Source organism: Nilaparvata lugens, chromosome 5 (assembly GCF_014356525.2).
Source record: "Nilaparvata lugens isolate BPH chromosome 5, ASM1435652v1, whole genome shotgun sequence".
Classification (NCBI taxonomy): domain Eukaryota; kingdom Metazoa; phylum Arthropoda; class Insecta; order Hemiptera; family Delphacidae; genus Nilaparvata; species Nilaparvata lugens.
In genome coordinates this window covers 19,636,996-19,649,916 of record NC_052508.1, presented here as the reverse complement: position 1 = coordinate 19,649,916, position 12,921 = coordinate 19,636,996, and the positions used below count along the sequence as shown (strand labels likewise).

The 12,921-nt window shown below is 35.1% G+C and overlaps 2 protein-coding genes across 2 annotated transcripts in view; both read right to left on the bottom strand.

Annotated features, from left to right (window-relative positions):
* Window positions 1-327: 327 nt before the first annotated feature.
* The window catches only part of LOC111048127 (BTB/POZ domain-containing protein 3), a 55,043-nt gene continuing 42,449 nt past the window's right edge, over window positions 328-12,921 (bottom strand). Inside the window, 5 exon segments of the mRNA XM_039427864.1 lie at window positions 328-3,565; window positions 6,866-7,826; window positions 8,204-8,288; window positions 8,291-8,412; window positions 9,892-10,070. Of these exon segments, the coding sequence (XP_039283798.1) occupies window positions 6,926-7,826; window positions 8,204-8,288; window positions 8,291-8,412; window positions 9,892-10,070 (1,287 nt within the window). The 3' untranslated portion in view covers window positions 328-3,565; window positions 6,866-6,925.
* Window positions 1,881-6,777, bottom strand: LOC120351267 (BTB/POZ domain-containing protein 2-like). The gene is made up of 3 exons (XM_039427865.1): window positions 6,593-6,777; window positions 4,904-5,113; window positions 1,881-4,526 (listed from the first exon to the last, which is right to left on the bottom strand). The coding sequence occupies exons 1-3, from the start codon at window positions 6,640-6,642 to the stop codon at window positions 3,626-3,628; spliced, it is 1,161 nt and encodes a 386-aa protein (XP_039283799.1). The 5' UTR covers window positions 6,643-6,777; the 3' UTR covers window positions 1,881-3,625.

The following is a 12,921-nucleotide window of genomic DNA, read 5'->3' as shown; positions in this document are numbered from 1 at the left end:
TCACCTTGTGATATTATTTCCGTTTCTTAAACATTTAGCAAACAGTTGATGAACAGTTTATGAGAAATAGTACTTAAATTTACTCATACCTCTGATGAAAATTATTTCTAATTCTTTTGAAATGTAAATGCAGTACCTAAACTTGCAATGGATTCTGTACGATACTCATCTTGTATTTACTTCATTTGATCTGGAACTTCTACTTCTTCTTTCAAATTCTTGATGATTTGGTTCCTTGAAAACTAAGATATTTATAATGTTGAATCTTCATCTTTGATTCATGAAATCTGGTATAATGATTGAGGTTGGCAAAAGAGAACAAAACATTTCAAAATGAATTCAATATGTATTTCGAATCTCATCAATCACAAAAATCACTTGTTCTATAAATTTCATTATTCTCAAAAAATGAGTATGAAAAATACAAACACACAACGCTATGTAATTAGACAAAGATTTTTCCAACAATACGAGCTAAATAAAAAATAACTTAAAAGTAATGACTAGACAAATTGTTCAAGAAAATTGAGAGATTCTTGCTTTGATGTTCGAAAATTTGTAATTTATTCCCACATTCTGACTTTCTAAATGAACTCAATAAGAAATTCTTATGAAATTTATTTTTCTAAGTTTTTGGTATCTTCGTACCGTAGTTGACATTATTAAACCTTAGTAAGCAAACCTTAAATAAGATTGGTTAAAAATTTCGTGGTAACTGGAATTTGTTACATTCTTGAATGAGCTCTCTACAGTTCAAACTTATGACTTGTAATTTTTTTCAGATAGATCATACATATTAATGGTAATTTTAGGATTATTATATTTCAATTTTTCAGTGTCAGAATCAAGTTATTATTAAAGTCGAAAAAATCATTGATGGAAGTGGCATGTACTCAATGAGCAGTGAGCTCCACTTCTCAATTTGGAAAACTTGTAAAAAATTGTAATTGATTACAAACTTGATTAATACTGAGTACTGTAAGTAAGAAGAACCATCTATATCTAACGTAATTGTTTGGTTTGCTCATTAATACATCCTATTAATATGCTATTTATGATGATGATAATGAAATTAATCAGTAATTCAATAAGAATTTTTTTAATACAATCGTAAAGCTCAAAAATACTGGAACCTAACTGACAACAAAAGTGGTTTTGGTTTATATACAGGTAATCTCAAATTAGAATAACACATAACATACATTATTCATATACTACCTACTTGATCATTCTTATCACATAATCGTCCTTCAGTAAAATAAATCAATACTTACAGTACGACAACCCCAATAATTCTATTTAAGAGACACTTTTTTATCGAACAAATATTTATGGTAAGATATACTATTCCATATCAAAGTGGATTTAGTAAACAAAGTACGACTTCTTCGATATCTTTCATATTTGTGAAAATGTTTCACAAGTCAATTTCATGAACTAATTTTTGCTTCATCTCAAATTTCGAACCATAATTTCCTAAACGATATCAATGTCTTATCCCATGTTATTCTTCCAATTACGTATATAAACGTAATTATTCATGGTTTCATACCTGATTGAGAACTTCTTGATTAGATCAGCCATAATATAGTTTTCAATCTTATTCCATTTGATAAAGTTATTGGATGGCTAAGACCGAATTCTCTTTACAAAAATAATAGAGTAGATTATACTAAGATATTGGCAACCAATTACTGAATCATAAATACGAAAACAATGTTATGGTTGAAGCTTTAAGGGTGCAGTACTTCTACATCAACAAATCTATATTTTTGAAGACAAATTTCAGTACCGGTAGTGTAATAAATTATTCAATTTGGCAATTCTTCAAATTTTTAGGTAATAATTATATAATAATATAATATTATTATGTAATATAATAAGGCAAAAGTACTGTTTCCAATATGAACTGCGAACTGCCAAATTTATAAAAATAGCTCAATTTGTTGAAAATAGATAATTGGATGTCACCAACAAATTTCATAATTACATTATCATAATGGATTGAAGAATAATATATCAATTTTACCATACAGATTAAGCATTCTATGAACCAACATTTACAACAAGTTTTAAAACGAATGGTGATAGCACCGAAATAAAATCTTTTATAATATTTATAACAATTAACAAGAACAAACTGTTTTCTTTAGTGAGTCATTTGATGTCACTTGCTTTAGAAAATAACGAGTGATTGTTTATACTGCTGTACGCACAGTTGACTGACAACATTTTTAAACCTATGCATACCAAGGTTTTGCTTTTAAAATATATTTTAAGAATACATTACATTCTAAGCCATTTGAAGAGTTATATATCACCGCGTTCTCTCCAGATGGAAAACTCATACCTCTCATAAATAGCATCTGTCTCTTACAACACGGTTCCAAAAACAATTTAGTGATGACAGAAATAAATCATGAATATTGAGAAAAATGAAATATTGATCTTAAAGGAAATCCATTTATAAAATACTTTTGGTTTTGTCTCATATCTTAATATTCTTCATTCTGCTATAAAATTAATTTCCTGAGTCGATAGAAATGCTAACGATTAATTTTTGTCAACCCATAGTCATTTATTGTTTTTTTTTGTCAGAGAATTGTATTTTGAAAAGTAAGTTATTTGAAATTTTAAATTCATCGAGTGGTTCCGATCTGCAACAACATTCTAAAATCTGAAACAATATTTTAAAATTCTGTATAGGCCTACTATATAGGACAACATTCCGTTCAATTATCATAGAATGTTCATTTTAAACTATTCCATCTCACTCTGGGTAGTATTATCTTAAACTATTTGACTATTGGCTGAACAATTACAATACTTTCAAAAAATGCTATAGTTGTGGAAGGCACTACTAATTATAGTTTCAAAAGCATTAACTAATTGATAATATATATTTTTTAGTCTAAGTTGTGCATTTCTTATTATTGGCTTTGCTCAGAATATTACAATGTTTTTACCAGAAATCCTACAAGCACTAATGGTATCCAAGTGAATCAAGTTCGTCAGAATTTGTTTCGTTAGTTAGTATATGCAATAGATATCAACTAATTATCATTAGAAGCTAAAAGTATTTAATGCTTTGGTCGATTCAAATATTATACTATTTTATTCTAGAGGGGGTATTTAGAAGCAAACAGAAATAGCAATTCCCAACTTGAGAAATTTAAAAATCACAATGAGATACAAAATTTTCAGTTCTAGATAAATAAGAAGGAAGTGCAGTCCGTTTAACCGCTAATGAAAGAACATATTACCCGAAAGGACGGGCTCCTCCTTTTGTGGTTGAACTTATCAAAGACATACCGAATGTAGACTTTCTTTTCATAAATTCATTCATTATCTTTCCCAGTTGGAATCTATTCTCTCAATACAACAATTGTATTAATCCACTGGAAATACGAATTGCTGCCACTTGGATCACAATTTGCTACAGCAACTAAAAATTTTCAAACCTAGGAACCACAAATTAAAATAAAATATAATTCTAAACGAATTCTCTAATATTTACCCTAATAGGAATAAAAAATCTCATTGTAAATATTACGTTTGAGAGTAGATGCGGCGGCTTGAAGCTAACACAGTCTAGTATGATAATAATTGATGATTTAGGTGGGAGTCAATCGAATAGGCAAGCTAGGGCCCCAATAACATACTCGAAAAAGCACGAGCTGGTGCATTTCTTTTTAGGGGAACCATCAGTCTCTTTCTGCTTTTTCTGTTTGCTTTTCTTTTTTGTTTTAGAATTCTTTTTGTTAGTTTTGAGGTTTGTTTTGAGTGCCAGAGCGGACCTGTCGCTAAGCACGATGGGAGCATCACATGACAGCCGGCGGGACCGCTTGAGGTGGTCGAGGACCGACTGAGTGAGAGTCTGCGCACTGGCCGAGACGGGAGAGTTGAGGATGTGGCCGAGCAGGACGGTCGTCTCGTATTGGTCGAGCAGACCGCTCTGCATTGGGCCAGACAGGAATTGCTGTGACGTCATCAGCAGGTATCTGACGGAGAAGAGCAGCTCCTCTCCGAGTACCGATCGCCGATTCTCAGCCGACAGCTCAAGCTGGCACCGCTTGCACTCGCGGTTGCACCAGCGCTCCAGAGCCGAGAACAGCACCGCCTCCGAGGAGAGCATCAGCGAGTCCCTCTGACTGATCTCCCTGAGTGCTTCCAGTGTCACGTCCTCCACACTCTCCTCGGCCAGCACCTTGTCGGCGTGGGCGTCGATGAACTGCAGGCAGTTGTGGTGCAGGTCGGAGCAGAGACAGGTCATCATGTGGATGTTGTCGTCGAGGGGGGGCGCCGACGCCTCCCACTTCTCCTCAGGTTTCCGGCGCGCCGGGTGCACGTCGCAATACATGCGGATGTGCTGGTAGATCTGCAGCACCGTTGCCGCCGTCAGGTGGTCGTCCAGGTAGGTGATGCAGGTGCGCATCAGACCTGCGCACAGGTACTTGTGCGCCGCGTACAGAGTCGCCAGTGCAGTCGATACTGATTGCAGGTGCACGTCTTCTCTGTACAAAAACCTGCAATCGAAACCAGTCATTACTCCAGTGAAAGCGCACTGCACTTCTAAGATACGATTCATGCTAATTTATTTATCTACCTATGGAAACTTGGAAGCATACAGGATTTCTCCCAAAAAATGCATTTGTCCTTAGTTCTATGTATATAGCTGTCATTGGATATTCGAATTAATTATTATTCCAGCAGTTGGTCAACTGCAATTTCTAATAAGATCTCCCATTCATATAGGCTACCGGTATTGCTACAAGTTTATTATTAGACTATTGAATGAAAGGTGATGAAGAATTCGAACAAAGCAAGCGGCGCTCGGCGTTGTGTGTTTTGACTAGTTCCAAATTGAAGGTTGAAAAAGTGAGGAATGTCGAGAATGTCTGACCTCAACAAATGATCGAAGGCACGTCCATCAACATCGTGAATGGCGACGGTGGGACCGGAGTCGGCCAGGGGTCCGTTGAGCATCGCCCGGAAGACGGGGTTGGCGTCAGAGAGGATGGCCCGGTGGCCGGGGAAGCGCCATGTCTCGGGGTGTGGCCCCACCAGGAAGGTAACGTCGCTCCCCGCTTCGCTGTCGAATAGCGAGTCCCATCTTAAAATAAATCACACCGTCAGATATCATGCACTTTATTATCTGAACTCTGAATCGAATAGCGAGTCCTAAGTCCTATCACAATAATCACATCGTTAGATATACTTTATAATCTAATCTATTGACAATCTAATCATCAGGGAACATGTGAATTAATTTCCCTAAATCATGGAAAATATTGAATGAGATCAAGTTTGAAATTATTTGTACTGCACCTAGTCAACTTTTTCTAATTGAAATATCATTTGCTCTATTATTAATTTCTGCGTAAGACACCGAGGAAGTAGAAGTTCGTTATCATCAAGACAAGAACAAAAATTGATTGAAATTCGAATTTATACTCTCATCTATATCAGTATAATTTATTTTTCTATGATTTTTGGAGATGCCATATTATAATTCTGATGAAAGTGTAATTATCTACTTTCATGCATCTTTCAAATGTTTTCATTAAAAAAATCATTTCTGAATAAATTGTAAATCTTATATTACAAATTGTTAGTAAGTTTTTTGCAATTTCTATGAGTCCTACTAAGTGTAGCATTATTTCTTCGCTGTTCAGTTTAGTTCCAGAACGTTCAATCCCATCACTTCAAATACATTAAAGCGCACACTCCATAGGTGTTTATAAATTGTCACATTAATATAATAGGATTTATTGCAATATTATAAAAAGGAGCATTACACATAATGCAAGCTCTTTCGAGCATGACCGCATATGGGAGTATCGAATATACAACATATTTCTTCAGATACTGTTGTTGGTGAGATGTTGTGATATCTATCCATAATAAAAATACTGGGATGTTGTCATCTCAGTGTTTTCATTATAAATATCATTTCTTTCGAAATCATAAAATATATACTTTTTTAATAGCAGTGATCAGAGTACATCTTCCAATAATTGAAGACAGTGTTAGAGTGTCCTCTTCAACAAAATTCCTGGGACTTATAATAGATCAGAGTTTTACTTGGAAGGAGCATATTCAGGAATAAGTTATTTTAATAAATTACCTGCAGCCATCAGAAATCTAGATTCAATAAACAAATTCAAACTAACAGTCAGAAAAATGCTAGTAGAGAAAGCCCTATACTCTGCTGCCGAATTTTAATTTGTGAAAAGGGGCTGTAGAGTGTAACTTAACTTTTTTTGACTTTCATTTCCATGTGAATTTGATGAGATACATCAAAGAGTGTATTTATTTTACTTTCAAGAAGTTAGAACTAAGTCTTTTAAATATAATTTTGTTCTAGTATTGACATGTCACCAGTCAAATGAGTGTTACTCAAAAATTGATGTAATGTGACAATAAATAAATGAAAAAAATTAAAATAGTGATAGTGTTATATGTTACACTAAATATCAATTAACACTGGTATGAATTAGTAGGAGGCCATCCATTCAGGATAATCTGAATGCATTCAGTTTTATTTGAAGTAACTGTATAACCAGTTATATGTTTAAATAGTTTTATATACCTTTGTGGTAACAAGGGCTGCAGCGAGGGAGCGCTGTCATTGGGACACATGCTGTTGCGGGTTTTAGAGTCGATTGCTGCAGCCAGCACTGAGCAAACGCTCTTCTTTTTAGGCACTGCGATTGGTGTTTTCGGCAACTGCTGCTGCTGCTGCTGTAATTGGCATTTTGGAGCCGGGATCTGAAAAACACAAATAACGAATTCCCTCAATAAAATAAAAGCGAGTCATATATGTAGCTTATTAGCTCATTGTAAATATTACGTTTGAGAGTAGATGCGGCGGCTTGAAGCTAACACAGTCTAGTATGATAATAATTGATGATTTAGGTGGGAGTCAATCGAATAGGCAAGCTAGGGCCCCAATAACATACTCGAAAAAGCACGAGCTGGTGCATTTCTTTTTAGGGGAACCATCAGTCTCTTTCTGCTTTTTCTGTTTGCTTTTCTTTTTTGTTTTAGAATTCTTTTTGTTAGTTTTGAGGTTTGTTTTGAGTGCCAGAGCAGACCTGTCGCTAAGCACGATGGGAGCATCACATGACAGCCGGCGGGACCGCTTGAGGTGGTCGAGGACCGACTGAGTGAGAGTCTGCGCACTGGCCGAGACGGGAGAGTTGAGGATGTGGCCGAGCAGGACGGTCGTCTCGTATTGGTCGAGCAGACCGCTCTGCATTGGGCCAGACAGGAATTGCTGTGACGTCATCAGCAGGTATCTGACGGAGAAGAGCAGCTCCTCTCCGAGTACCGATCGCCGATTCTCAGCCGACAGCTCAAGCTGGCACCGCTTGCACTCGCGGTTGCACCAGCGCTCCAGAGCCGAGAACAGCACCGCCTCCGAGGAGAGCATCAGCGAGTCCCTCTGACTGATCTCCCTGAGTGCTTCCAGTGTCACGTCCTCCACACTCTCCTCGGCCAGCACCTTGTCGGCGTGGGCGTCGATGAACTGCAGGCAGTTGTGGTGCAGGTCGGAGCAGAGACAGGTCATCATGTGGATGTTGTCGTCGAGGGGGGGCGCCGACGCCTCCCACTTCTCCTCAGGTTTCCGGCGCGCCGGGTGCACGTCGCAATACATGCGGATGTGCTGGTAGATCTGCAGCACCGTTGCCGCCGTCAGGTGGTCGTCCAGGTAGGTGATGCAGGTGCGCATCAGACCTGCGCACAGGTACTTGTGCGCCGCGTACAGAGTCGCCAGTGCAGTCGATACTGATTGCAGGTGCACGTCTTCTCTGTACAAAAACCTGCAATCGAAACCAGTCATTACTCCAGTGAAAGCGCACTGCACTTCTAAGATACGATTCATGCAAATTTATTTATCTACCTATGGAAACTTGGAAGCATACAGGATTTCTCCCAAAAAATGCATTTGTCCTTAGTTCTATGTATATAGCTGCCATTGGATATTCGAATTAATTATTATTCCAGCAGTTGGTCAACTGCAATTTCTAATAAGATCTCCCATTCATATAGGCTACCGGTATTGCTACAAGTTTATTATTAGACTATTGAATGAAAGGTGATGAAGAATTTGAACAAAGCAAGCGGCGCTCGGCGTTGTGTGTTTTGACTAGTTCCAAATTGAAGGTTGAAAAAGTGAGGAATGTCGAGAATGTCTGACCTCAACAAATGATCGAAGGCACGTCCATCAACATCGTGAATGGCGACGGTGGGACCGGAGTCGGCCAGGGGTCCGTTGAGCATCGCCGGAAGACGGGGTTGGCGTCAGAGAGGATGGCCCGGTGGCCGGGGAAGCGCCATGTCTCGGGGTGTGGCCCCACCAGGAAGGTAACGTCGCTCCCCGCTTCGCTGTCGAATAGCGAGTCCCATCTTAAAATAAATCACACCGTCAGATATCATGCACTTTATTATCTGAACTCTGAATCGAATAGCGAGTCCTAAGTCCTATTACAATAATCACATCGTTAGATATACTTTATAATCTAATCTATTGACAATCTAATCATCAGGGAACATGTGAATTAATTTCCCTAAATCATGGAAAATATTGAATGAGATCAAGTTTGAAATTATTTGTACTGCACCTAGTCAACTTTTTCTAATTGAAATATCATTTGCTCTATTATTAATTTCTGCGTAAGACACCGAGGAAGTAGAAGTTCGTTATCATCAAGACAAGAACAAAAATTGATTGAAATTCGAATTTATACTCTCATCTATATCAGTATAATTATTTTTCTATGATTTTTGGAGATGCCATATTATAATTCTGATGAAAGTGTAATTATCTACTTTCATGCATCTTTCAAATGTTTTCATTAAAAAAATCATTTCTGAATAAATTGTAAATCTTATATTACAAATTATTAGTAAGTTTTTTGCAATTTCTATGAGTCCTACTAAGTGTAGCATTATTTCTTCGCTGTTCAGTTTAGTTCCAGAACGTTCAATCCCATCACTTCAAATTCATTAAAGCGCATACTCCATAGGTGTCTATAAATTGTCGCATTAATATAATAGGATTTATTGCAATATTATAAAAAGGAGCATTACACATAATGCAAGCTCTTTCGAGCATGACCGCAAGTGGGAGTATCGAATATATAACATATTTCTTCAGATACTGTTGATGGTGAGATGTTGTGATATCTATCCATAATAAAAATACTGGGATGTTGTCATCTCAGTGTTTTCATTATAAATATCATTTCTTTCGAAATCATAAAATATATACTTTTTTAATAGCAGTGATCAGAGTACATCTTCCAATAATTGAAGACAGTGTTAGAGTGTCCTCTTCAACAAAATTCCTGGGACTTATAATAGATCAGAGTTTTACTTGGAAGGAGCATATTCAGGAATAAGTTATTTTAATAAATTACCTGCAGCCATCAGAAATCTAGATTCAATAAACAAATTCAAACTAACAGTCAGAAAAATGCTAGTAGAGAAAGCCCTATACTCTGCTGCCGAATTTTAATTTGTGAAAAGGGGCTGTAGAGTGTAACTTAACTTTTTGTGACTTTCATTTCCATGTGAATTTGATGAGATACATCATAGAGTGTATTTATTTTACTTTCAAGAAGTTAGAACTAAGTCTTTTAAATATAATTTTGTTCTAGTATTGACATGTCACCAGTCAAATGAGTGTTACTCAAAAATTGATGTAATGTGACAATAAATAAATGAAAAAAAATGAAAATAGTGATAGTATTATATGTTACACTAAATATCAATTAACACTGGTATGAATTAGTAGGAGGCCATCCATTCAGGATAATCTGAATGCATTCAGTTTTATTTGAAGTAACTGTATAACCAGTTATATGTTTAAATAGTTTTATATACCTTTGTGGTAACAAGGGCTGCAGCGAGGGAGCGCTGTCATTGGGACACATGCTGTTGCGGGTTTTAGAGTCGATTGCTGCAGCCAGCACTGAGCAAACGCTCTTCTTTTTAGGCACTGCGATTGGTGTTTTCGGCAACTGCTGCTGCTGCTGCTGTAATTGGCATTTTGGAGCCGGGATCTGAAAAACACAAATAACGAATTTCCTCAATAAAATGAAAGCGAGTCATATATGTAGCTTATTAGCTTTCACATATTTTCTCGAAACTATACCAGTGAAGGGATCCATTCATCAATGATTATAAACATATTTAATCTATTTCTTCTATTATGCAATAGTAGAGTGATTAATCCGTTGCAATTGACAATATCTAATTCATAACAATTTTTTTATTGCCTTCGTATACGGAATATCCATCATGTTTCAATTGAATTGAATATTTCATTCAATATAACATTAATAAAAAGAAGGAGAGAACACATTATTATTATTTATTATTTTAAAAGATAGGAATAAATTAGAAATTGCATTTGTTCAATTGTCAATTAATGAGTAATTATTGATACACAAAAATCCTAATCAAATGCTATAAATCACCCCGAAGACTTCTCAGTTTAGTGTAAGGGTGAGCATTCGTGACTAGCAATTAGGAGGTATCGGGTTCGATTCCCGTGGCAGCAAATAATTTTTGGATGGTAGCGCTCATTGAAATTCTATCTGGCTGTTAACCCTGTTGTCAATATTTGCAGTAGCAGAAGTCTTCGGGGTGATTTGAAACATTTAATTGGGATTTTATTTTATTAATAATTACTATTTTGGAATAAGCCTTTTGGAATGTACATTTGCGACATAAATAGACAATGTATGCTATAATTTCCATTCAAATAACCAATTCTTATTATTGTCCAAATGGAATATCAAAAGTAAAGTTGAGAGGAAATAACAATAGATGATCTAAAATTGATAATAATTATTGAATAATCAATAGAAAATATATTTTTAAACGAATATAGGTATTAATTGTGATACCATATTTGATTGAATTTTATTCACTAGCCTTCGAGCATATAGAAAACTATTTCCTTTTTATTATATTCCACAAGCAATATAGTTAAACCTGCACAATTTCAAGTATTTCAAATTATTAAGAGTTATATTTTGAAATATCATTGTAGATCCATAATTTGAAATATTGCATAACTCTAAATCAGGGAGTTAGTATCCAGAATGGAAGTCTCAAAAAATGAACCGGATCATCTTTTATTCTAGTAAGTCATTTTCTGATGGACAGACATTTATTGTAGGCCTACATTGGCACTGAAATTGGCATTGACAATAATATTTTCGAAGTCTCTCCAATATCTCTTGTTGCCAGTTACATTATTGACCAGCATCCATACCTACTGAATCTTTGGAGTATGAGTCACATAGAATTTAATTATTTCTAATTTATTTTTATAATTCTCATTCTTTATCTAATAAAATATAATAGTATTTCAATTGAAGAAACCCCTGTTTAATAGCAATTGAACTTTTCACCTGTCCCGCATCATCAACAAAAATCCTTGCCAAATAAATACTCTGAGAACGGTGTTTGATATCAAATTTCTTATCAAAATTCTAAGCTGGATAAAAATAATGTTTATAAACGCTCAGTTGTCAGGGAAAATTCTCCTGTAATTCACATTTATTTATAAAAATACGCTACAATCTCTATTCTCTATTAAGTATGTGTCACTGCTGACGATATTGTTATAGCTGTTCAAGCTTATGATAAGAACCGAATTTCTGTTTTTTTTTTTTTTTTTTTAATGAAACCTTTCCTCTGTTTATAATGACATTCTTGTATCGTACACGTATATTAAAGTGAAATATATATTTCATAGTCTAGTATATTGTTATTTATCTTGCCCTGTTATTTATCTCTCTCATTGAGTCATACATCTCACATCTTTGGTCCTTGTTGTACATCCTAAAAACATGTCATTCCATCCTTCTCACCTTTTCTGTCACTCATCGTTCTCATTATCCCCTCCTTTCTCTCTCTCTCTCTCTCTCTCTCTCCCTCTCACTCTCTCTCTCACTCTCTCTCTCTCTCTAAATGCTCTGAAATGGATAATCATTCAAGTATCCTCCTATCAGACATAGTGTCATCCTATTTTTTTAAATTTTTTTATGCATATGAATCATTTTGATACAAGTGAAATGTAGTCTACGTTTTGAACTAGTTTGAGCTTACGTATGTTGTGTCATTATTAGATTTTTCAAAAACTTTTATCCTACGATTAAATGAAATATTGCTTATCAATAACAGAGAATAATGATATCATCAATCTATTTATGTCGCTCTTTTAAAAATTAATAATTGATCGTCGTTGAATGAAGTGTCAAAAATGTTTTTTTTTTTTTTTTTTAATAATACCGTATGCATCTTTATCAGAGTTTGCACTTTAAGCTGCAATAATTCACAATTGAACAGGATAGAGGCCTGATTCAATTTTAATCAAACAAGCTTTATTCATTAAAACAAATTATTATTAACAGTTGAATCAGAAAAATTTAAATGTGTTGAAGCAATGACTTCTATAAGAAAAGGTATAACGAACCAATTTTTCAATTATGATTTTTAATGCATTCATTTTTCAAATAACTTTTGTCTTCTCATGTTATTGTAGTAACCCTTATGATGATATTTATCTCAATATTGCAGGTTTAATTTTTCAGCAGCCAATACAGCATCAACCTGGATCCCCTGGATAGAGATAACTGGACAAGTTAAAAATTTTTGTTAAAAACATTTTTAATTAATAGAAATTCAATTTTTGTATTAATTGAGATCCAATTTTTGTATAAACTGAAAAGCGCCTTTATGCATTGGGAACCACCTAACTTATAGTCTATAAACATTGCCTACCTTACTTAATTTTTCTGTAGATTTTTCAAACTACAGTACTGATATGAAAGTAGGTAGACTGGAGGTACCTTGGAGTAAACGTTTTTCTTGGTAGAATAATTTGATAATATCACTATC